General features: G+C 35.9%; 1 protein-coding gene across 2 annotated transcripts in view; it reads left to right on the forward strand.

The window, feature by feature from the left end:
* Positions 1–26,618, forward strand: part of LOC150101235 (neutral amino acid transporter 9-like) — a 350,447-nt gene that overhangs the window by 321,962 nt on the left and 1,867 nt on the right. For both annotated transcript variants that reach the window (XM_090401257.1, XM_090401256.1), the window contains one exon: positions 19,554–19,643. In XM_090401257.1, the coding sequence (XP_090257383.1) occupies positions 19,554–19,643 (90 nt within the window). The remainder of the gene's footprint in view (positions 1–19,553; positions 19,644–26,618) is intronic.

The following is a 26,618-nucleotide window of genomic DNA, read 5'->3' on the forward strand; positions in this document are numbered from 1 at the left end:
CAATGAAAATAGGCAGAAACATTGAAAACCTCAACTGTATCCTGAATGGTGAACCTATAGAACAAATAAAATATTTCAACTATTTAGGCACACTTTTTAGTGAAGATGGCAAATTAAACATGGAGATAGACAAGAGAATTAGTAAAGTTGGTATGGTAGGAAGTAAGCGAGCTGAGTAAAGTTATATGGAATAATAAAGAAATTAGTCAAAACACTAAATTAGCTGTATTCAAATTAATTTTAACTTATGTATCTGATAGCTGGGTTAAAAATAAAACACTTGATCAAAGACTGGAGACCTCTAATATGAGAATTCTCAGAGAGATTAGTAGAGTGAACAGATGGAATCAATGATAGTATCACATTAAAAATGAGAATATTAGAAAGAACTTGCCATTGTTAGCATTCAGGAATGTGTTAGTAAAGCTAATCTCAGTTGGTATTGTTACTTAAATAGAATGTGAGAGGTAAGATTAGCAAAACAAGTGCTCTTTGGCAGGACAAAGAGCACTTGTTCCCAGAGTAAGACTAAGATATAAATGGGTTGATACAGTAAAAAGTCCATTAAAAGCCAGTTAATGAATCGGCAGTTAATGGTGTAACTTTTTCATGTAGTACTATCATAATTATCCTGTACATTCCCCTGGGGGTACATATTAGGAATTTGATGATGAGAAGGAGCAGTTAATAGCTGTACAGATGGTTTACATACAGAGGATGCCATATTTGTGGTATGTTATGCCAAGAAAATATAAGATTAAAATTTTCCCATGAAGAAAAGTCATTTTGTTAAATGATTTGGTTATCAAAAGAAAGACTGGAAGAAAATGTTTCATTTTTATAAAAAATAAGATAGAATTGATTTTTTCATTAAAATTAAGAAGGTTATCAACTGAAGAATGATTTGGATATTAGAATTTAGTGAGGTGAAAGAACAGAGCTTCATGGAACCCTAGCATTAGCTAAAAAATTTAAGGATAATCATCATTTCACCATCACATTATTATTATTATTACTCTAAGATCCCATTGAGTCAAACTCATATGGGAGGTCAGACACACAGCTCATCATACCATGCCTTAAACCAGTGATTCTCAACCACTGTGCCGCGAGATTTTTTAAGTGTGCCGCCACTGCGAATACCCATACATAAGCGCCGTCAGACAAGTGGTTCAATCAGTTCTGCCTTCCTAGCGGGGACTGGCTGAACCAATGTGCATGGCTATTATAGTTCTGGCTACTGGCTAACAAAGCTACATATTAGTTTCGTCTACTAGTCGCCCGCTTGATGTGTGCATATGGTTAGTTACAACTTATATATTCATTTTCGTACGTGCAGTACCACAATATTGTGTAGTCAAACTTAATTAAAACAGATTCAAAGGCAATATACAATATGTCATTTTTAATAATTTTTTGACAAAATTATTTTTATTTTCAATGAACCCCCTAAAATGGATAAATGGATAAAAAAAAAAAAAAAGAAAGCTTAATGACGATAATGATGAAGCTAGCGATCATGCTAATGAGCCCAGTACAAGTAAAGATGTTTCCTCCGCCAAAAAAATGTAATGTTCATCGTAAGTATAATGATGACTTCTTAAAATTTGGATTTACATCTACAATGAAAAATGATAAAACTGTTCCCGAGTGTGTGGTATGTGGTTGTAAATTATCAAACATTGTTATGGTTCCAAGCAAGCTCCAAAGTCACATGCTCACTAATCATCCTTCGCTAGCATCAAAAGACAAAGCCTACTTTCAAAATTCATTATCTGCAAGATCCAAACAATTAAAGATTTTTTAAAAAGCAAATTAGTGTGTCTGAAAAAGCTCAGATAGCTTCTTATGAAGTGGCTGAATTAATTGCTCTCAAATTAAAATCTCATAATTTGGCTGAAGAAATTATATTACCTGCTTGTCGTAAAATTGTAAAAAGAATGATCGGTGAATCAGCAGAAATTAATGTTTCTAAAATACCACTTTCAAATGACACAATTCATTGCAGAATTATAGACTTGTTCTGAAATATTGACGAAAATACTGCTAAAACTCTTGCAAATTCAAATTTTGCTTTACAAATCGACGAAACAACTGATATTACGGGAAAAGCACACTTAATTCCATTCGCTCGATTCATTCACGAAAATGATATAATTAATCAATTTTATATTGTTGTGAATTATCTGATTTCACAACAGGAAAACATATTTGCGATGAAATTAATTCTTATTTACAAGAAATTAAAATTTCGTGGAATTTGTGCATTGGCATTTGTACAGATGGTGCTCCGGCTATGACATGATCTATAAAAGGATTTGTAGCACATGTAAGAACATAATGCAGATATATTATTAGTTACCTATTGTTTTTTGCATCGGGAAACACTTATTACAAAACAATTACCATCAGAATTCCTCATGTTGGAGGCTTAATGGATTTTTTACAACACTCACAAAGAATTAAAATAGAATTTAATACTCCTATATTTCGTCCTAGTCACTAGGACATCTATGGGATTACAAAATCAATTAATGTAACATATGCACAAATAACAAACAATACTAAGCCCAACCACGTGGGTGACACTAAAGTCCTATCTAGGTAGAGCACCCTCTAAGGGCAGTAGTAGGTGGCCTGGAATGTAAGGTGGGAACTCTGGTAATGAGTGTTTCCCAAATCTTTGGAAGCTTAATGCAACCATATTTATTGAGATTTGGTTGGTTTTTGAGAGCTGCTGCTGCTGCTTCTAAGAAAAGTCTCTCTTTCTTGAATTTGCTGTGGTGGAGCATGGTGGTTTTCTTCCATGATACACTGTGGGTGGTGTCCAAAGCATGGTCAGCCAAGCCTGAATGGCCATAGTTGTGTTTGAAGATGTAAGACTTGTGTTCCTCTAGACGGATGGATGCTGATCTGCCTGTCTGTCCAAAGTACGCCAGCTTACAGGAACAGGGTACTTTGTAAACTCCAGGCAGAGAGAGAGGAGGGAGCTGATCTTTCATAGAACGGATGAGGGTAGCCAGTTTGCGGTGGGGCTTATATGCTGTGTGTAGATTGTACTGTTTTAGTATCTTGGCTATTTTTTCAGAAGTGCCACAGATGTAAGGTATGGTGATGGCATTTTTAAAATCTTGTTGACGAGAAGGAAGGGGAATGGGGGAGGAGTTGATTATTTTTTTGATACTGTGATCACTGTAGCCATTAGAGAGGAAAGTGCTGTGTATGTGGTTAAGCTCATTAGTGAGGGCGGTTCCACTGGAACAAAGATTGTGGGCTCTCTTGGTAAGAGTTTTAATAATGCCATATTGTTGAGAGGGGTGGTGGTGGGAGAGTTTGTGAATGTATCTGCCTGTGTGTGTGGGTTTTCTGTATACGGTGAAGGTAAGTGTATCATTAGGCAGGCGTGTGACTAAGGTGTCTAGGAAGGGTAAACAATTGTTCTTTTCCTTTTCCGTAGTGAACTGGATTCTTGGATGTAGACTATTGAGATGACTGAGGAAGGAGTCTAACGTGTCTGGGCCATGAGGCCAAATAGAGAACACATCATCTACATATCTTAGCCAGATAGAAGGTTTGAGTGGGGCTGAGTCTATGGCTCGTTTTTCGAAATCTTCCATATAGAAATTGGCAAGGGGGGGTGAGAGAGGGGAACCCATGGCAGTTCCCTCTATCTGCTTGTAGATTTTGTTGTTCCAAGAGAAATATCCAGAGTTAATGGCAAAGGAAAAGAGATCTAAGATGTCAGAGGGAAAAACGTTTTCTAAGAGAGATAAGGTGTCAATTAAGGGAATATTGGTAAACAAAGAGGAGATATCAAAGCTTACCAATATGTCTGTCTTCTTCAAGGTTAGATTTTCTGTGAGGGCTTTAAAGTGGGTCAAGTTTTTTATATAGGAAGGGGACCTTCCGGTGAGGGGGATCAGAGTGTTGGCCAGCTGTTTAGATAGTCTATAGCAAGGTGCATTGGTAGCATCTACTATAGGCCTGAGTGGGGAATTGGGTTTGTGGATATTTGGTAAACCGTATATCCGGGGGAGACGGGAGCGGAAAGGTTTAAGTTTTTTCGTGACATCAGGGGGCCAGGAAGATACTTTTTTGAGTAAAATTTTAAGTTTCTTAACTTGTGTTTTTGTGGGGTCGTGTTCTAGCGGGATGTAGGTAGCGCGATCGCGGAGGATAATGTTCATTTTTCGCTTATATTCACTGGTATTAAGAACCACTGTGGCATTACCCTTATCTGCTCTGATGATGACGTACTTTGGACAGACAGGCAGATCAGCATCCATCCGTCTAGAGGAACACAAGTCTTACATCTTCAAACACAACTATGGCCATTCAGGCTTGGTTGACCATGCTTTGGACACCACCCACAGAGTATCATGGAAGAAAACCACCATGCTCCACCACAGCAAATTCAAGAAAGAGAGACTTTTCTTAGAAGCAGCAGCAGCTCTCAAAAACCAACCAAATCTCAATAAATATGGTTGCATTAAGCTTCCAAAGATTTGGGAAACACTCATTACCAGAGTTCCCACCTTACATTCCAGGCCACCTACTACTGCCCTTAGAGGGTGCTCTACCTAGATAGGACTTTAGTGTCACCCACGTGGTTGGGCTTAGTATTGTTTGTTATTTGTGCATATGTTACATTAATTGATTTTGTAATCCCCGTAGATGTCCTAGTGACTAGGACGAAATATAGGAGTATTAAATTCTATTTTAATTCTTTGTGAGTGTTGTAAAAAATCCATTAAGCCTCCAACATGATGTCCTCACAGCACTTAAGCCTCTACACACGTACCATCAGAATTGAAAGTAGTGCTGGAACAATGTATTAAAATGATATTAATTATATAAAATCAAGACCATTAAAAAGTTGCCTGTTTAGTCAGTTATGCCAGGCTATGGAGTCTAATATGAATCATTGTTACTACACACAGAAGTCAGGTGGTTATCCAGAGGGAAAGTTGTGTCTCATGTGCTTGAATTAAAAAACGAGATAAAGATATTTTTTGAACAAGATAATAATGATTTTGTGGTTTGTTGGATGACAAAATATGGTCTGCCAAGCTGGCTTACTTATCTGATATTTTTTGGTTATTTTTAATAACATAAATACGAGTTTGCAAGGACCGAAAGAAAATATTTTAAACTCAACCGATAAATTGGGATTTCAAAAAAAAAATTACTTTATGGAAGAATAAAGTACAAGAAGGTAGTTTAGAAAGTTCCAAAAGATTGTTATAAAATAATTCATAAAATAGTTATTGATCATTTGACAATACCAGAGCAAAAAATTGTTCATTACTTTCCAAATTTAGAAATAAAAAAATTTGATTAGATTCGGAATCCATTTGTGATAAACGACACATCGGTGTATAAACTAACTTTGAAAAAAGAAGAACTGATTTCTGTGTGTAATAACCGAGATTTAATTAAAACATTCAGAAGAATCAATTCATTCTGGATTAATATTAGATACGATTATCCAACAATATCACAAAAAGCTTTAAGTGTGTTATTACAATTTTCCACATCTTATTTGTGCGAATTCGGATTTTCAGCTTTGACCGATATAAAAATGAAAAAAAGATCCAGACTTTTAAATCTGGATCACGAAGTGAGAGTAGCATTATCATTTATATGCCCAAATATTAATGAAGTTATCAAAAAAAAAAAAAACATGCTCAAATTTCACATTAAATGTAATTTATCAATAAATAAACATTTTGTTTACTTTGTAATGCAATTTCATTTAATATGTTATTGCAAATTATTATTGTATGCTATTTTTACAAAATATATTATAGGTACATGAATTAATTAACTAAGTAAAATTCTTTTAAATTTATCTTATTGTTAGCGTGCCGCCAAATTTTAAAATTATTAAAAGTGTGCCTTGACGAAAAAAAGGTTGAGAATCACTGCCTTAAACACATTCAAATTCTCTGCAGACACCACACTCTCAGGAAAGGCATTTCAATCATTCACAACTCTGCATGCAAAAACCTGCTTCACTCCCTTGTTCACACCTTCCTTATACAGCTTCCAGGGATGACCTCTTGTTCTCCCCTGATCTACCATTTTATAAAAAATCTCTTCAACATTGATCCTATTATAACCTATTACCAACTTTTACATCTCTCTATCCACTAGACTCTGTAAATTGCATCTCAGCCTTTCCTCATATTCAACATTCCAGAGATCAGAAACTACCTTAATCAGGAAAATTTCAAGGAAACATAAGGCTCTATGGCCTTATGTTACCCTAATGATAGTATATCACTGCATGAACTCTGGGAGGTTCTTATCCAAAGCAACTGTGATTAATTATTATTTATGTATTTGCTTTGCTACATCCCTAAAAAGTTTGTTTGTTTTGTAAATTTGTTAGTTTCAGTGCCATGTTTTACCTGCCTAACAGTTAGTCAGTTGTTAATGTTCTACCTTATTTGAATGCTTGCTTTTACACAGAAGATACTTAATTTTAATCCAGAATATGAGGGCTATTTGAAAAGTTTGGTAAAAAAATAAGTTAAACATATTTTTTTGTATTAAAAAATCACCTTATTTTTCAACATAGTTTCCATTTTCATCCCATCTAAAAAGTAGGATTTCTCAAATTGCAAAAAATAGTCATTGACAGCCTTGATGACATCCTTGTTCTAAGAAAATTTTTTCCCAACGAGCCAAATTTTTAAGCTTAGGAACAAGAAGTCACACAGGGCCAAGTCCAGTGAATACAGTGGATGTGGAACCAATCAAACCTCAGTTCGTGCAATCTTGCCATTGCAACGACCGATGTGTGGGACAGTGCATTGTCTTGATGAAAGAGCACTTCTTTGTGCTCCAATCTTGACCATTTTTTCTTCAGTTCTTCTTTTAAATAGTCCAACAATGATGCATAATGGACTCCTGTTATTGTTTTGCCATTTTCCAAATAGTCTATCATGATAATTCTTTGGGAATCCCAAAAAACAGCAGCCATCGCTTTCCCAGTTGACAAAACAGTCTTTGCTTTTTTCAGTGCTCTTTCACCGGGCATTGTCCACTGTTTTAACTGCTGCTAGGACTCATGTATGTAATGGTGGATCCAAGTTTTGTCTACAGTCACGAATCAATGCAAAAATTCCTGCAAATTGCGATTAAACATCACCGAACCTTCATTGAAATGGCTTTTCGCGTGCGTTTTTAATTGACAGTCAACAATAGCGGCACTCATCATGCACACAGCTTTTTCATGTGCAATTTTTCATGCAGGATATTATACACCCATTCAGTTGAGATGCCTACAATTTCAGCAATCTCATGCACTTTCACTCGGCTGTCTTCCATAATGATACCATGGATTTTGTCAATCATTTCCTTCGTAGTGACCTCAGTCGGGCGTCCGGAGCACACTTCATCTTCATTGAACTTATGACCATGTTTAAACTTATTTATCCAAAAATGAATAGTCTTTAATGCTAGTACAGAGTCCTGATGAACTGCATATAACTCAGCTTTGATCTGTGCAGCCATCCACTTCTTCAAATAAAAGTATTTTATCACTGCATGAAACTCGTTTTTCTCCATTTCTATGAAAAATGCAAACATGGTCATATTAAATGTTTGCCAAACGAGAACTACATATCGCACATGGCTAAAATTTTGCTAGGGATCATGATAAAGATGATATGTGCCGACACTGGTATGAATGAATGAATTGTGAAAATTTACCAAACCTTTCAAACAATCCTCATATTTCTTTGATACTTTAATTATCAATTAATATTTGCTGCTTGGACTGTAGTCACATCTATTCGCTTAGTACCAATCTTTCAGGTTCCCTTAATAGAAGTGTAATCATATGGGCGATTTCAAATTCAACCATGTGTATGTGGGTGGAAAAAAGAAAGTGCATAGAGAGGAAAAGTAAATTTATCAAGAGATTAGCTTAGTCAGCATAGGATGGATAAAAGCAACCTAGTGTTAGATGGTGGATATTTTATTTGATAATAGTCTCTGAATTCATGTATGCATCCCTGAGGATGCGTACATGAATGAGGTAAACAGGTTTTCTCCATTTGGAGAGTATGTTGTTCTGAACTTAGAAGATGAGTAGTCATATGAAAGCTTCATTAGAAAAAATGCAGAGGGGGGTGTATATGAAAGTTCAAAAGCAAGTGGTTATAATAAACTCAGAGGACAGTTTGATGTGATGTGCTGTCATGAAAAACTGCAGTTACACAGTGTCTTAAGAAACATACATAAAGTCAGTAGACTCACTGTGGAAAGTAACTCAACCAGTAACATATATTAATTACTATTATCATTGCATAGACACCTCTATGGAGGTCAAAGAGTCCTTACAGGAAATCCAAACTATTCACACAATATCCTGTACCCTGCCTTGAAATCACTGACAGAAAACACTTGCAACAGACTCAGTCAATCCATTGTACTCATTCATTCTCCAAGTGAAAAATCTAGTTCTCATACCCTTGCTAACAACACTCTTACTCAAATTCTAGGGATTCTTCTTTTTTCTGCTCCTATAGCCAAGTGCTGAAATATTTCCTCTGCACCAACCCTTTTAGCAACTTAAATGTTTCTATCATATTCCTCCTTTTCCACCTGTTAACTAATTTTTGCACCCACATCTCCTCAGTCTGTATCATAGGGAGCACTGCACAGACCTCTTATCTTGGTCACTCACCTCTGGATGCTCTACACCACTTCCTCATGCCTAAGAAATCTAGTTGACTAGGCTTGAACACAGTAATCCAGATGTCGATGTATTGAGGACTTATAAAGAGGAATGATAACTTCTTTATTTTTGTTGTTAGTGTGTTCTTCAATAACCAAGTACAGGCAGCCCTCGGTTTACGCCTCACTTCTGTTCCTGAAAAAACAGGCGTAAACTGAATCAGCGTAAAACGAACCCAATTTTAATGGAAGGTACAAAGTTATGTTCTGCAGTCAAAAAATATGCACATGAAGTATGTGTAACATTATTATATTTAAAACTTTGATAATACATATATTTGTTTATTTAAACATATATATATATATTTGTTAAAATAAAATTATTAATAACGAAAACAAAACAAAATTATATACAAAAAATATGAAACTTCAAAAAGATATTACATATTTCTATGTTGAAGTTCCTGGTTTATCACCTGCATTTTTTTTGAAAAAAGTATCCAGTGTTAACTGCCTAGATTTATTTATTTTTCTTTCTTTAAGGAGTTCGGTGTAAGGTCGAATAGATGCAATTACACTCCTTTTTACGTTCCCAATCGTGGTCCATTTCATAGAGTTCATCAGTCAATGTCTCTATGCTTGCAAGGATACGCTGTAAATCGGCTGTTTTTATATCTCTCAGAGGACCTTCTTCGTTTTCTTTCTCCTCCTTTGGATGTTGACTTAATTGTTGTGCTAATTCTTTTAAGTCTTCATTGGTAAGCGGTTTATCATGGCTCTCTAAGACTTCTGTCACATCTTCAGCTGTAATATTGTCCAATCCCACCTCTTGCTCAAGCTTGGTAATGTCTTCAATAACATTCTCCTCCTGCTCTAATTCCTCGAAGTTGTGCATAAATGCTGGAAGAAGTTTTTGCCATGCTCCTTTTAAACACTTTGCTGACACTTCGTTCCAAGCTGCCTTGATGTTGTTAATGCCCTTCAAAATATCGAATAACCGTCAGTAGTCTTTAATAGTTTTTCCTGAAGTGTCCAAAACTCTTACCATTTCCATAAATGTTATACAGAGGTAATAGGCTTTGAAGATTGATATAATCCCCTGATCCATCAGTTGCAAAAGCGATGCTGTGTCTGGGGACATGTAAACAACCTTGACATCCAATGGTGTTCTTACTTCAAGGTTTTGAGAATGTCCAGGGGCATTATCCAAGAGAAGCAATGCCTTGGCTGGCAAATCATTTTCTTTACAGAAGCGAAGCACAAAAATAATTTGCAAAAAATAAATAGATTGGTACACAAAAATAATTTGTGTGTCAATCTATAAAAATGTCTTGTGTAACCCAAGCTTTCTTGTTCCATTTCCAATAGACTGGCAGCATGGTTTTTAGACCCTTGAAGGCACGTGGTCTCTGTGAATGGTACACCAACATTGGTTTAAGCTTCAAAGTTCCGAAGACATTTGCACCCAATGAAAGCGTAAGTATCTTTTGCAGCTTTAAAACCTGCAGCAGAACGTTCTTCACAGGAAATGAAGGTGTGTGATGGCAATTTTTTTCCAGTAGAGCCCAGTCTCATCAACATTAAAAATGAGATCCGGAGGATAACTTCCTTGTTCTACACAGCCTTGAAATTCTTTAGGAAAAGCAGCCACTGCTGCAATAATCTGCACTTGCCGCCTCACCACATAATTTGACACTATGACACTTACTTCGAGACTTAAATCTCATGAACCAACCTTTGCTTCCTAAAAATGTTTCTTTGCCTCCATCTGTCTTTTTAAGATCCTCAAAAACTATTTTTGCTTTCTCAGTTATAACAGCCTGCATCAGAGGAATGTGTTTCTGATTCAAGTCATCTACCCATAATGATAATAATTTTTCCATTTTTTCATGAAGTTTACCCCTGCTATAACTTACATGTTTTGCATTTAGTACTGCAGTAGATTGTTGTGCAGACTTTTATTCTATCTGCATTTTTCATAATTGTAATAACAGTCAATGGAGGTAAGTTGATACTTCTACAGACATTAGCACATGTCTGCCCATCTTCCATTCTTTGAATCACTTCCATCTTCTTTTCAAGTGTGATTGATTTCTGCATCTTCTTAACACTAAGTTCTGCTAACTTTTCTGCACTTCTTTTATCAGACATGGTGTGTAATTACGTACTTTATCAATTTAAATATGCATATATGTAAAAAAAACTTAAATAGAACAATTAGGTAGATTCAACAGTAAAACTAAGTTTGATACATATACATCGTAGTAGCTCGGTTAACACTTAAACACTAGAGTGCCTGCTAACATCATATCTCAATCAGACCACGCTACAGTAAGAAAGCACTCGCAGACATCCGACATTATTGTGAATCAGCATAAATTGAACCGTCATAAAAACCGAGGACTGCCTGTAATCCTATGAGCTACCTTGGCCACCTTTGCAATATGTCTTCTGAACTTCAACTCTGTTTACCACCACTCCCAAATCCATGGCTTTATCACCTTCCTGGAATAGAGCTCCATCGATTTAGTACACTGCTTGTAATCATTTTATCCCAAAATGCATAAATTATTTACACTTTTCCTCATTAACCTGATCCCATTATCTTTTGTCCATACTTTCGGTTTATTTAAATCATCCTGCAAGCTCTTTACATCACCTTGATTAACTATTACCCTATCCTATTTTGCATGAGCAAACAGTTGATTGTATCCCTTTAAATCATTTCCTATATCATGTGTGTACAAACTAAACAGCACAAAGAATTAAGGCATGCTGCTAGTCGGCAGCTTTCTGACTCTACTCCTTCATATACTACTCTTTGGTATCTGTCCATCAGCCACCCTTGTATCCATATTTTTTTTATTATTATTACCACGCAACACTGCCAGGGAGTCCAAAGACTCATGGAGGAAGGGCACCAACTCTACAACTCTCCATCTCCACCACTCAATCCACCAACCACAATGAACTGCAACCACCACCATCTACACCAATACCATCTATTGCCCATCATCACTAGTATTTTTACAGACAACCACAAACGGCCATGTCCACAGCAGGATTCGAACCTGCAGCCTTTTGGCTGGAGAGCAGATACGCTGACCACTCGGCCAGCATCCATACACATTTGTTCAATTTGCTTAACAGTTCTGTGTGGCATCCTGCCAAATGCCTTTTCAAAATTGAGCATTATCATTATGTAGCCATTTCCCTTAATTGAACTTGGCTGTCATGCTATTAAAAAAAATTTGTTAGTAAATTACTAAGCTATGACCTATCCTTTACAAATCATGCTGTCCTCTATTAGAACATTATGTAGTATACTTGACAAGAAATTATATTTTTGTTTTAATTGTTACTTAATTGTAAACAAAGTTTGTGCATGAAATATCTTCACAGCTAGTCTGCTCTTATATATAGATGTTGTCTTCACATTGATTGCCTCAGTATCCCACAATTCAAAACCCACCTCCCTTTTGGATGTGCATATTGTTTTTTTTATTATGGAAAGTGTCATGTCAATAAGGAAGTGTGCTTTGCATTATGGAATACCAAGGTAATCAATGTGAAGTCAACAGCTTCTCTATACAAGCAGACTAGTACCATAATGGGGAAGTGTTGTGTCCAAAAGGAAGTGTGGCTTGCATTATGGGATAGTAAGGCAAACGATGGGAAGCCTTTGTATACAAATAGACTAGTTGTGAAGATACTGTATGCACATATGTTTTCGTATGCTTGAGTAAAGATTAAAACAAGAAATTTCTTTACTAAAGCATATATCCAAGAGTGTCATATTCTTATCCACTCATTTCTGAATTCTGTCTTTGACCAACTTTTTTAATACTTCCACCACCACCACCTCTGAGATACTGATTGTTCTATAATTTGCTACCACAATCTTGGAGCCTCCTTTATTCAGTGCAACAATTTGCCATGCTGCCACTCCCTTAGTGGCAGGGCAAAGACTTTGTGAACCGAGACATAATTTAAACAACTTGGTCAGAAGCAATTGCAATTCATCACTTGGATGATAGACCCTTGCAAAGTGAATACTACATTATTTCAACTGTTTTTGTCTGCCACTGTCACATTGTGGCCATCAGTACTCAGTTATCCTTCCATAGTCAGTAATTGAAATAAATTGAACTTTTTGCTTTCTTTACTTGCAAAATACCATTATATGGATCATCACATTTCAGTTTTAGAAACAAATTTGTTTTTTGTTTTTATGAACAACAAATGATGTTAAACTGCATTACTTGGTTTCGGATTGTGTCTTTTTTAGTATCAAAAATTTATATCCAACGACAGAAGATGTCAAAGTCTTGCAAGATGACTTAGATAGATTGGAGTTCTGGACTAAGGAGAATGGATGTCAATTTAATGCAAAATGTAAGGTTATGCATTTCGGAGTGAAAAGATTAGCAGCAGTATACCACATTGGTGGAACTGTACTCCAAGAGATTGATGAGGCCAGGGACTTGGGAGTGTTGGTGGATAGGGAGATGAAGTTTAGGGGGCACATTGTGAAAGTAGCTAAATCAGCTCATGAACTCACTTGGTTGTTGAAAAATACCTTGACGAGCAGAGACAAGCAAGTTATTGTACCTCTGTTCCGAGCCCTGATAAGACCTCATCTCGACTACTGTGCCCAGATTTGGTCACCTCGGTTCATTCTTGATGGGGAGGAGGTGGAGAGGATCCAGAGGCGAGTGACTAAGATGATAGCAGGTCTATGGAATGAACCATATGAGAACAGGTTGAAGATTTGTGGGTTGCAGAAACTAGTTGATAGGCGGAAAAGGGGAGATATGATTGAGACATTCAAATTGCTAAAAGGATTCTATAGGATTAATTCAGATGATATTTTTGAGATCAGGACTGGTGGTGGGAGAACTAGGGGACACCCATGGAAGCTGGGCAAGAGCGTGGTTAGCAGGGGTGTTAGAGCTGGGTTCTTTACTTTTAGAGTGGTAAATGAGTGGAATAAGCTGCCAGAGTCTGTTGTGGGTGCTATGACAGTGAGCGAGTTCAAGGCAAGGTATGATAGATACTGTGAGAATGTTGAACAGTTGTGTGAACATGATGTTTAGGGCCTCCCTCGATGAGTCTAAGGACTCCTGGAGTAGCCCGTAGTAATAATAATAATAATAATAATTTTAGCAGAGACTCTTCGCCTTTGTCCTAACCTCTCTTTTGTTAAAATTGCAACTTTTTTTTTTTTTTTTTTTTTTTTTTTTTTGTAGGATGTATATTACTATAGCATCCAGTGCATAACCACTGTGATATGTTGAAAATATAATATGAAGGATATCCTATATGGAATGATTCCAAATTTATGCTCATTTTGAAGATTTACTACTTCGTCCCCTCTCCTGAAACTCAGTTACATAACTACTCTAAATTTTTACTATTTTGAAAACTTTCACAGACAGTATTCAAAATCTTTTACTTTTTATCATTTTGACAAAAGAAATAAGCCAATAATATTGTATTGTCAAAGCTTCTAATTCTGTAGTATTTCTCTGCAACCTAAAATCAGCTATGTGTTCAAATTAATCTAAGTTTTATAAATATACTATGCTATATTTTCACCATGTCAAACAGTTTATATGCAAACCACACAAAAGAAAGTTCAGTAGTGTTATTTTTGTTTTTTTTTCTTAAAAAAAAATTCTAAATGTTACTACTTCAACTGCTGCTGGTTGCTATTTCTGAAATAATCTACTTCTTAGAAATACTCGATAATAATCCTCTCAGTGGAGGAATAGCTAAAGGCTTAGATTACTCTCTCTGCTATTGAGAAAGAAAAGAGGGAACACTTAGCAGTGAGAGTAATCCAAGCCTGTAGCTATTCCTCCACCGAGAGGATTATTATCAAGTATTTTCATTATATCTGCTGTAGTGCAGAATACATCAAGAATTTTGTTTTGTTTTCAATTGTTGATTAGCAGACATCCTAACACAGAAATACTGACATTTCTTTTACAGGCTGCTACAGTATTTATGTCAAAATAATTTCTTAATTTATAATGATCAGATTCATTTTTATTATAGAAAAATTATAAATTATTTGATACAATTATCTTGAAAAAGATATTTGAATTATTTAAAAGAAAAGGCACATGTGTTACATAATGATTTATATTTTTTGGGACCTATTCAATCTGCAGGTATTTTGGAGAATTTATTTTAAAAATCACTTGCAAAACAACTGTTACAAACGTAAATCACTGGAGAATACACACTTCAAGAATGCCACATATCTGAACTAGAAGAAAATGTCATATCTTCTGATGTTAGAACTCTTACATAAATAATTTTTTCTGGCAATTTCATTATTAGTTATAATAGAACCAATTTATTGATTTTTTCCCCCTCTATTCTCCCATGTTATGAGCAGTGATTTCTTCTTTGTACTACAAGAAAAAACCAGATAATAACAGAAGAAAAATATGTAGTATTTTCTTTTTCATTGGATGAAATTACATTGTTCTTTCTTTGTGTTTTGAAAAGAAAGTGCAAATGATTATTTTCTTACTATTGCATTGGTGATTTCTACTCTGTAATCTACATATATTATAGTAGACATATCTTTTCTTGTACAGGAGGAAACTGTTCCAAATAATAAAATCCAACATATCTCCAAACACTTTTTTTTTGTAATATTTTTTATGCTGTTTCATCATTACAGAGTAAGCTGATGGCTGCTGATTGCGTCTCTGGACTACTCCCATAGTGTCAGTATATGCACATACACAGCAATGAGTTTATCTTTTTGAAACCATGCTTCTCCACTGATTCTGTTGATGGATTGTGCAGGGAAGACAGCAGAAAAACTTTTTTTTTTTTTGTCTTTCCAACATAATTCCAAGACTTTCCCTCACTGCTAAGCTCTGTTAAGTAGCAAGGAGCTACTTGAAAGGCAAAAAATCCATTTTTCTGCATTTCTAGAACTTTTTTTTATCCCATACTTTGCTTTCTTTTGGGGAATGCGCTGCCTATGTTTCAACCTACTTTTGAATGGCATAAGGTGTAGCGCAGCATTTATACATAAATTTTGTTTGAATGGGATGAAAAACAGAAAAGTTGGATCCTTTGCCTTTCAAGTAGCTCTTACTCTACTGATGTTGATGAGGGAAATTTTTCTAGCTAAAAAGATAGCGATTTTGCGTGTAGTTTAAACATGTCTTCGTACAGATGAAGGGTGATTGTCACTAAACAGGAAAGTATCATTACTTCAAAACTGACGTTACTGTTGCTACTACTTGTCATCTCAGAAATGAATTGTGTCTTAGATATACTTGATAATATTCCTTTCTGCTCGAGTAACAGGCTGTAAACTAACGAATATTATTGAGAATGTGAGGAAAGAACATGTCCAGTAGACACACTAAAAAGTCCCTAACAATAGCTGAATATCACAGAATTTTTTTTTATACCTTTCTGATTGATTTACAGATACTCAAAACATTTTATTCTGATATTGCTTTTGTAGGATGACACTGTTTTTTAAACATTAATTTCCCCAATTATCACATAATTTAATGATTTATAATTATCAGGAAATAATATAAAGGAGAAAATATACAAAATTTGCTCATTTATAATAATGACAATTTAATTTCATTATCGGAATATTAAAAGCTATCTGGTACAATTACTTTGGAAAAATAAGGAATTCAAAAAGAAAGTGCACACAGGTTACTTAGCAGTATTTGTGTGTGTAATAGTTTTTTTTGGGGGGGGGTGGGGGGGTAAGCCATTGAATGCAAAATACAATTTTATTTCTATTATGAAAATTTTGGAAATAAAATTTCATTTTGACGCATGCACCTATACATGTTTCGAATGATAAACTGTAGGGAAAGTATTACTACTTCAAAACTGTTGCATATGGTAGACTAACATTGGTGGATAGTCATGGCAGCAGACTAACAGCTGCAAACGATATAGTTGAATTATTGAATGAGCACTTTATCAGTGTATATCATACTGGTGTAAATGATCCAGTGCAATATATAGAAGAGAGGCAAGTATGAGGAGAATTGGAAGTGAAAGAAACAGAAATGCATCAGGTGTTGGTTGCATTAGATGTGAATAAGGCTGTGGGAATGGATGATATATCACTACATATGTTTAAGGAATGTGCACCACAGTTGGTTATGCCCTTGACCTGGTTATTTAATGAAAGTCTTGCAGTGGGTAGGGTTCCTAAGGTGTGTGAAGAAGGCAAAATAGTACCACTCCCACTTAATGTTATGCATTAAGTGGGAGTGGTAATGTTATGCATTAAGGGAAGGGCCACTACCCAGTGGGTAGTGGCCCTTCCCTTAATGCATAACATTAGACATATCCGCAAGGAGATGTGTTTTGCATTATAGGAGATACTGAGATAGGACTGTTGGTAGCTTGCTCCACCTTTGCAACGAGTTGCCCTGGTGTTGTACCACCTTAACCCAGTCCTGAAGATACTTTCAGGCGCAAACTTTGTTTGCTCACACTTGGATAAAGGATTAAACTAAATTTATTATATTCTTAGATGGATCAGAGATTGGCTATCTGAACGATACCAGCAGGTTGTGTATGATGGAGCAGTGTCTCAAAAAAGATGGGTAACCACTGGCATGCCGCAGGGCCCCTGCTGTCTAACTTGTTTGTAAATGATATATTATGTAGACTGACTGGGGATCTTCAGTTATTTGCCGATGCAAAGTTGGGAAGAATTATAAGTAGCACTGCTGATGCTGAATCCTTCAGGAAGATTTGAATAGACTTTTTACTTGGACAAAAGAGTGGGGTTGTAGTTTTAATATCAATAAGTGCAAGGTGTTGCATTTTGGAGTGCAGAAATATAAGGCTGTGTACTATATTGATGGTGCCGTAATGCAGGAGGTGGATGAGATGAGAGATTTGAGAGTGATGGCTAACAGTAGACTGAAGTTTAGAGGGCATATTGCTAGTGTTTCAAAGGTTGCACATCATATTGCTGCTATGATAAGAAGAGTACTCTAACATGCAAGGATAAGGAAGTGGTTGTGCCACTGTATAAGGCACTAGTCAGACCACACTTGGACTGTTGTGCTCAGATCTGGCCACCTGGTTTTCCATGTGATGTGGAGATGTTGGAGAGGGTCCAGAGACAAGTGACTAAGACAATATCAGGAGTTTGGAATGCTGGCTATGGAGAGGTTGAAGAGATGTAGATTGCAGAGTTTGGTGGATAGGAGGAAGAGAGGTGATATGATAGAAACGTTTAAGTTAGTGAGAGGATTTTATTAGATTAATCCAGAGGGGATTATAAAAAGAGTAGAAGGTGAGAAGGGAATATATTCCTGGATATATTACACCCTTCTTCACCATACTTTTACATAACTTCCAGGAATGACCTCTGGTCATTCCTGGAAGTTATGTAAAAGTATGGTGAAGAAGGGTGTAAGGAGTAGATTTTTTACATGGAGAATTATCAGTGAATGGAATGCATTACCCGAATGTGTTGTTAATGCAAGGAGTATTAAGGACTTTAAGATTCTATATGATAAATATGTTGTCAGTTGAATGAACCCCCCCACAATGAGTCTGTCGACTCCATGGACGGTGTAATAATAATAATCCTATCCATCCATCTTCAAGGCCCACCTTTCCTAATTAGGTTGTGGGGGTAGCAGCTGCAAGAGAGACTTCCAATGGTCACGATCCTCCACCACCAAGCTCAGGTGTTCTGGTGGGACTCCCAGACATTATAATAATGATAATATCAAAATTAGCAGAAAATATGTACATAACAGTTGACTTCATCATTGCCATTTATTTCGATTTGTAGTGATTGATCCCTAGAAGGAATCGTTCCTGGATCAAGGGTTAGGGACCGACCTCGATTAAAATGGACTGATAACATCAAAAAATGGACAAATTCCTCTCTTTCTCGACTGTCAAGAACAAGAGACCGAGATGATTGGAAGAGGCTAAGAAAGAATATCGCCTACCAGCACAAGTGACCCAACGGTCCATTTAGGACCACGGGAGAGAGTGATTGATTAGGTGAAATGAACAAAGTTGAAGTACAAAGAACTACAATTATGTTATAAAGATTATATATTATGTGATATAATTCAAGATTTAAATATGATTCTCTATAAAGAAATATCGTATAAAAGAGCGAACCTTCACGCAATCTGTAAACTAACTTTCAGACTAAGATTATGAATAAAAAAATAAAGAGAACTTAATTTGAACAGATGGAGGCTGTATTTATTTTAAGATTCAGATTTTCATGAATTTATAAAATAATTGTTTGACAAAAATAATTAGCAAAATAAATTGATAGTGACATTGTTCTTCCAAAGTGATACAATATTAAGTGAAGAAATAAGAAAGGATCTCTTATTTTGCACTGGCTTTAAAAACTATAATTATATGATAAAACAAGTAGCAAAAATTAATGTAACTTGTAAGTATTTAGTTTAATATAACTTAGATTCCAGTTACCGAGAAAATGGCAAGCAACTGAGTTTCTGGCAATAGGTAACTGAACATAGCTATGTACATGCGGTAATCTGTTTAAGTGTTCTTGTCAGCGTGAAGGATTATCGCACCCTCTGATGGGGCATGATGGTCAAATGCACGTCTTATCCATGTTCTTTCAATAAGTGGTCTGAATCGTATCCAGGATTTGCTGGACATATATATATATATATACATGTCCTGGCCGGTTGGGAGGTTAAGGATCTTTACACATGTTTCAGTGGTGCAACAGTGATTGTCTTACTTCACGTAACATATAGTATGGTTCTGTTATATATACTGAATTAAACTGTTTACATTATTATAATTTACAGATGCAGTTTTGTTATCTATTTCAGGTTGGCGCATGTAATAATCTTGAACATAATCATTTTAACCATTTGTATACTATTCGCTGTGTTTCTGCCTCAAGTCGGAACTATTATCAGGTAAATTATATTTTTATAAATTCTTTCAAAACACATTAAGGGTATATAAGATTGTAAGAAAACTTTGAACTTATCATATTAGGTATCTTCATGTTAATTAAGGGAAGTATATATGAGGATTGGAGTGCTTGTGTAGCTTATAATTATATTAAAGGGTTCATTCATGAGGCAGCTAAGGAAGCACTTTAAACAATAAATTACAAGAAGAAAGAAGTGTATAAAGCTTGGCTTAGTTCTGGAAATCAGGAGGAATGGGAAGAGTATCAAATTATTAAGAGAAAAGTGGGGGAAAAAATTGTGTGATAATGTAAGGAAGAATGTTGAAACATTGTTCTGATATTATTCATTATTCATTCACTCATAGGTCAGCTCAGGCATTGGAGGACCATCAGGTTCCCCAATGCCTGGACCAATATGTGAGAACCAATGTGTTCTCCAATATGTGAGAACTGTAGATCACATGCAGTGAGATTAATATCTATAACAGTCTGGATAAAACATTTCAAGGATCTTCTGACAGAGGATAGGAAGCTTTAAGGGAGATTTTAGAACTAGCAGATCCTTTTTTGGAAGATGAGGTGTGAAATGACTTCACAGGGTCACAGAATGGGAAGGCAGCTAGCCCATGGAATTGTGGAAGTATAGATGTGACCAGCCAAATTTTAGATGTTATTGTCATTGTACAATTTCTATCCTTCAAAAAGGTAAGAAGAATATTCCTTCGATTAAATAGGCATAAGTGTGATGCCTCTATGAGAAGGTATTAAGTAGGGATGCAATGGACTGTAATTTGGCCAAATACTGAATATTCAGTTTAAAATGCAGCCAAAGCATACTGAATTAAATTTTATAAATGTTTTGAAAAAAAATAAATACGCACATTAAAACTGAAAAAAAAAAAAAATTAATGTCTTTAAAGCATGTTTATGAAATTTCATTCATGTTTCGGCCAAATATGTGGTGCTTCCACCAGATTACAACATGAACAAAGATTGAAAACTAATGTGCAATAATACTTCATTTAACCAGATAATCACACGAAATTGATAAAATAAAAAGAACCATCCTTATTTCATATATATATATATATATATATATATATATATATATATATATATAGAAACTTTGAAAGTTTCCAAAAAAAAAAAAAAAGACTGGAGATCTTAAGAGAATACAACTTGTGGCATCAGAATTACCTTAACTTGCACTACCTAAAAGACAGGTTGCCCAGGCACCTGTTTATTTACCTTTTTTAAAGAATTTTTTTGAAAAATGTTCTGGCCTCACAGTTCCTTCAAACTGCTGGTTCTCATCAGAGATCAGATGGAAACTTAAGAGGACAAAAATTCTCATTCAGTACCAAATCCTGTGTCAGAGAGTTGCATTTTTCATAAGTGAACCATAGTTGTTGAGAAAGAGTAATTATCAGAGAAGAACCTAAAAGTCTTCATTTAAGCATTGTAAAATAAACAGACCAGTCCACATTTCAAAACATAAACTATACACACACACACATATAAACATGGAAAGTTTTTAAGTAGTGCAAGCTAAGTCAAATTTGCTGAAAATTGCATTCTCATGAGCTCTCTGTCTTTATTCATAGTTTTAAGTTTTGTCTTCTTTTCAGCCATTTTGTGTCCAGTGTGTTCTTTCCACCTTTCTCTGTTCTTGGCAATGGTTGACCAATTTTCCCTAACAAAATTTGACAATTCATCACTCCACCTTCTTTTAGAACATCCTTGGCCTCATTTCCCTTCTTTTGGAATCCAGTTCATTAGTAGGGTGATCTATTGCTCATCTTCTCTTCTAGATAGATTTCCAGCCCATTTCCATTTTAGTCGCTTATGGTGAAGAATGATGTCAGTTGGTACGAGTCTGGCTTCTTATCCAGGTGTTTCACTTCTTATCTTTTAATGTGATGCCTAGCATCAACCTCTCCATTTTTCTTTGAGTTGTTGCTACTTTATTTTCCAGTGCTTTTTTTAGAGACCAAGTTTCACAACCATATGTGATGACTGGAAGTATGCACTGGTTAAATGTCTTCCTTTTTAAACAGAGTGGAACATTATTATTTTGAAAAATGCTTTTCAGTTTTCTGAATGCACTCCAGGCAAGTTGAACTCTCCTGTTTATTTCTTTTTGGGGTCCACAGTTTAGATCAATGAGATGACCTAAGTATGTATACGAAGAGATTCTTTCCAAGAAATTGTTTTCTATTATTATGTTTTTTGGTGTTACAAAATGATTAAACATGATTTGAGTTTTCTCTCTGTTTATTTTTAGACCAACTTTTCTGCTTTCATGATATAGGTCTCCTGGAGTGTTTGCAAAAATTATGATATCATCTTGCATATCTTAGGTGCGTTAAGTTTCTGTTATTAATTTTTATGCTAAGGTTTGTCCAGTTTATAGTATTAAATATTTCTTGAAGGACTGCTGTAAAGATTTTGGGTCATACAGCGTTTCCTTGTCGGACACCTTTTTCAATTGATATTTTATTGCTACTTGTGTGAAGTTGGATTGTTGCTGTTGCAGTGTGGTATATTTCCTGGAGGAGGTCCATATATTCTCCAGGAACTCTCTGATTCTGGAGTACTTTGATTATTGCATTAGTTTTGATTGAATCAAATGCTTTTTCATAATCAATAAAGGCTAAACAGAGAGGCAATTGTTTTTTTTCTGCTTTTTCTTTTATTTGTTTTACTGCATGAATATGATCAATTGTGTTAAAGTTTCTATATGCAGTGCTTAAGGGTCAAATCTGTATAACTGGAGACCTCCATGTAACCTATATTATGTAGCTCCATGTAGCTGATAATATAGGTTTTACATTATGCTCATATATGTGGAGCTCATAATATCTTGTAACCCCCCCCCCAAGGGCACATTCCAGGAATTTGTCAATGGACATCCCCCACCTGAGCAAGGCATAGTGCCATGTAACAAGTCACATGTTTAAAGCCAGTATAAATTGAAGAAATATGGTGCTCCCATTCAGTACAATTGTGTCCAGGTGAAATGGCTGTGAGAAAGGAACTGATAGAGTTTGAAAGAGGTGTTGTGATAGGATGCCATGTTGCAGACCTATCTGTTTGGCAAATTGTTGACAAATTCGGTCATTCCAGGTAAACAATCAGTAATATCATACTGAGAAGGAAGCGTAGTGAGTTAACGGCAAGTGCTACTTGCAATGGACAACCTATCACACTCACCTAACTGTGACTGTAGGGTGCTACGAAGGATAATATGTAAAAAAAAAAAAAAAAACACCATTCATCGGCTGACTCATTAAATGCAGAGTTTTTGAACACGAACTACTGCACAAAAACATTCTGAACTGAGGCGCACAACATAGGTTTCTATGGTAGGGCAACAATATGCAAGCTCCCCATTATCGGAACCAATATGCAACATCATCTTCAGTGGTGTAAAGAGCACATACATCGAGATATGGACGCTTGGAAAACTGTGTTATGGAGTGACAAATTACTCAATACCCTCTACTGAGCAGATGGACAGGTGTGGGTGTGGCAGATGCCCAATGAACATCTCTTACCAGAGAGCATAACCCCAACTATGAAATTCAGAGGTGGCAGAGTGATGGTATGGTCCTGTTTTTCATAGTTTGGCCATGGACTTGTTTGTGGTACCATGAACATTGAACTCTGAGAGGCGCATCTGAGCATTCTGGACAATGCAATAATTCTTATTTTGTGGTGTTCCTAGAGAACTGACCATTATCTCTTTCAACAAGACAATGCACTGTGTCATAAGAGTGCTACTGTAACTTCATGGTTTATGGACATGAATGTCACCACACTTGACTGGCCACCAATCTCAACCTACTGAACATCTGTGAGATGAACTGAAGCATTGAGTGAGATCAAGGGACATTTGCCTCACAGTAGTCCATGACTTAATTACATGCCAACAGGAAGAATGTTCCAAAATTCTCATTGATAACTATTGTACACTTGTGGAAAATATGCCCCATAGGATTGCTGCAGTCACTGCAGCAAAAGAAAGTCCTACATCTTATTATGGCGGTGTGTCATGGCTGTTTGTTCCTCACACTATGGTGTCCATTGAGTTCTTCGCAAGCTGTGTGTGTGTGTGTGTGTGTGTGTGTGTGTGTGTGTGTGTGTGTGTGTGTGTGTGTGTGTGTGTGTGTGTGTGTGTGTGTTTTAAAAAAGATTAAATGTGCTGAAAACCAAGAGATAAAAGTAAAAATACTATTTTGATTAAGTAGATTGCATGACTAGTTTTGTCTTCATAGACTTCTTCGGGTGCATAACAAGAGGGAACAATCAACAAAAATTGCAAAAGACCAAAAAACTATACATTAAGGCGTGGGCATATTAACATTTGAATTGGTTCTGTGTATCTCTTCATTGTTGGGCGTTCACATGCATTCAACATCATGTGAACACCAAAGTTGGATGGCAGCGCAATGAGAGATTATAGGTGAGGTTAGTGTTGAGATGTACTTGATTGAGGACGATTTCTTTGGTTTTACAATTTTTTTTTCCAGTTCATCATTGCATCGAAAGATATTTTCAGATTTCAGATTTATCCCATAAGACTTGATGAATGAAGTTTTCCCCATTAGCATCAGCAGAATTCAGGACATGGTTCGATAGAGCACTAGCTCTGATTTTGTTTTATGTTCCTCAAGGTCTTAAAAGTTCTGGCCTAGCAATGAAAAAACTAAATTATAATTTCAAAATTATTTTTATTTTTCAACATAATCTCCCTTAAGATTAACATATTTATTCCAGCGATGCTCCAGTGCCATTATCCCATCCCTGTAGTGGTCCTCAGTAAGATCTGCAAAATACTCCTCTACAGCTGCAATCACCTCTTGATTGAAGAAAAATGCTGACCAGCGAGGAAGAGTTTTAGTTTTGGGAAGAGATAGAAGTCAGAGGGAGCCAAATCTGGGGAATAGAGTGGATGTTCCAACAATTCATAGTGCAGATCCCTTAATTTTCCCATTGCCAAAACACCTTTGTAGGCAGATGCATTGTCCTGATGAAAGATGATTTTTTTCTTCTGCAAACTGGGTCTTATAAATTTTTTCATCTAGTCTGGTTAAAAGATTGGAATAATATTCCCCGGTTATTGTTTTACCCTTTTCAAGATAATTAATAAAAAAATGCCTTTAGCACAAAAACAGTTTGTCGCAGTACACTAGACAGCTACAATCCGGTATAACAATGGGATTAGTTTGACCAATTGTAATGTAAAAAAACAGAGAAAGCAGTTATTAATTTGGTCTTAAAGTGACTGTCTCTCAAATGAAAATTTTACAGCCATACTTGTTGAGATTTGGAGTATGTTTCAAGGCTTCTGTTGATTCCAGGAACAACCTCTCTGGTTTATAAAATCTTCTGTGCAGCACTTTTGGTTTCTTCAAATCAATCCAGTGTGTCACTTGTCAGATGTCATCTCCTTCCAGGAGGTTGACTACCATGAGCTTCCACCAAGTATGGTTTTGTGCTTTTGTTTTGCATTCTTCATAGGACAACAAAGGTCCAGTCCTTAATATTTCCCATCCAATCTATTCTTTGTCTTCCTCTTCTTCTTTTTCCTTGTATTATTCCTTCTATAAGTGTTTTTTGTAAGGATTCATGCCTTAGTATGTGACCAAGGTAGGTGATTTTCCTTTTTCTGTGTGTAGGGGTATCTAAAACATGATCTGCTTGACCTGACTTGCCATAGCAATAGTGCCAGATGTATTTTTTATGTTCACTGAGGCACATGTGCTCAGTTCTTCCTGTCTGTCTGTAGTAAGTTCGATCACACAAACAAGGCACTTCATAGTCTCCTGGATGTGATAAAGGAGAGATTCTGTCCTTGGGTGAATGGATGAGAGTTGCCTAGTTCACATGTGGTTTAAATACAGTGTATAGCTGATGTTTATTAAGCACTCTAGATATCTTTTCAGATGTGTCTTTAATGTATGGGATGGTGATAGTTTTGTTGTAGTCTTCTGTGATAGACAATGGGGGGATTTCTGGGTAGCATTTAGTATTTTATCTATCTTATGGGGATTATAGCCATGGTGCATAAAAGCCTGTTGCATAATTGGAGAATGTGGTTTGGAATTATAAAAGATTAGCATGGATAAGAGGATGACAGACATATCAAAAAGTGGTATATGGGGAATGTGAGACTGCACTTTTTAAGATAACTATGTTGTACCACAAGGATCAGTTCTTGGTCCAGTATTATTCAATCTGTACATTAATGACATTGGGAAGGATTTGGCATGTGACATATAGCTATTTGCTGATGATGCAAAGATAGGTAGGGTAATCAGCAATGCTGCTAATCTGCAGTACTTGCAGAATGATGGAATTGTGGATATGGGAAAAGTTCTGTCATTTCAATGTTAGTAAATGTAACTTCATACAGTTTGGCGAGATTAGATATCCAGTGTGTCGTATTATATTGGTGAGATTATGCTAGAAGAAACTGATCAGGCTGGGGATCTTGGGGTGTTAGCAGATAGGAAGTTGAAGTTCAGCAGACCATGTAGCAAAGATTCCAAATACAACTCAAAAGATAATCACAATGATGAAATGTACTTTGACATGTCAAAATAAGAATGTTATTTTGCCTCTTTACGAGGCCTTGATAAGACCTCACTTGGACTATTGTATGCAGGTCTGGTCTTCTGGTTTCCATTGTGATTCTGATATAGTGGAGAGAGGTAGAGAGAGTGCAAAGGATTGTGTTAAATAATGTAATATAATGATATCAGGATTGTGGAATACTGATTATGAAGGCAGATTGAGAATTTGTAGACTGCAGACAGTCTACAAATAATGGGATGATATGATTGTATCTTACAGGATTTCAGTTAATGGAATTTTTCATTTAATGGAGTTTGGGGAAAGGACGAGAGGGCATTCTTGAAAGCTGAGAATGACTGCCGTTAACAATGGGGGATGAGGGCTAGATTTTTCTCTT

Source organism: Typopeltis vanoorti, chromosome 12, assembly GCF_054136105.1.
Source record: "Typopeltis vanoorti isolate ZY-2024b chromosome 12, IOZ_Tvanoo_1.0, whole genome shotgun sequence".
Taxonomy (NCBI): Eukaryota; Metazoa; Arthropoda; class Arachnida; order Uropygi; family Thelyphonidae; genus Typopeltis; species Typopeltis vanoorti.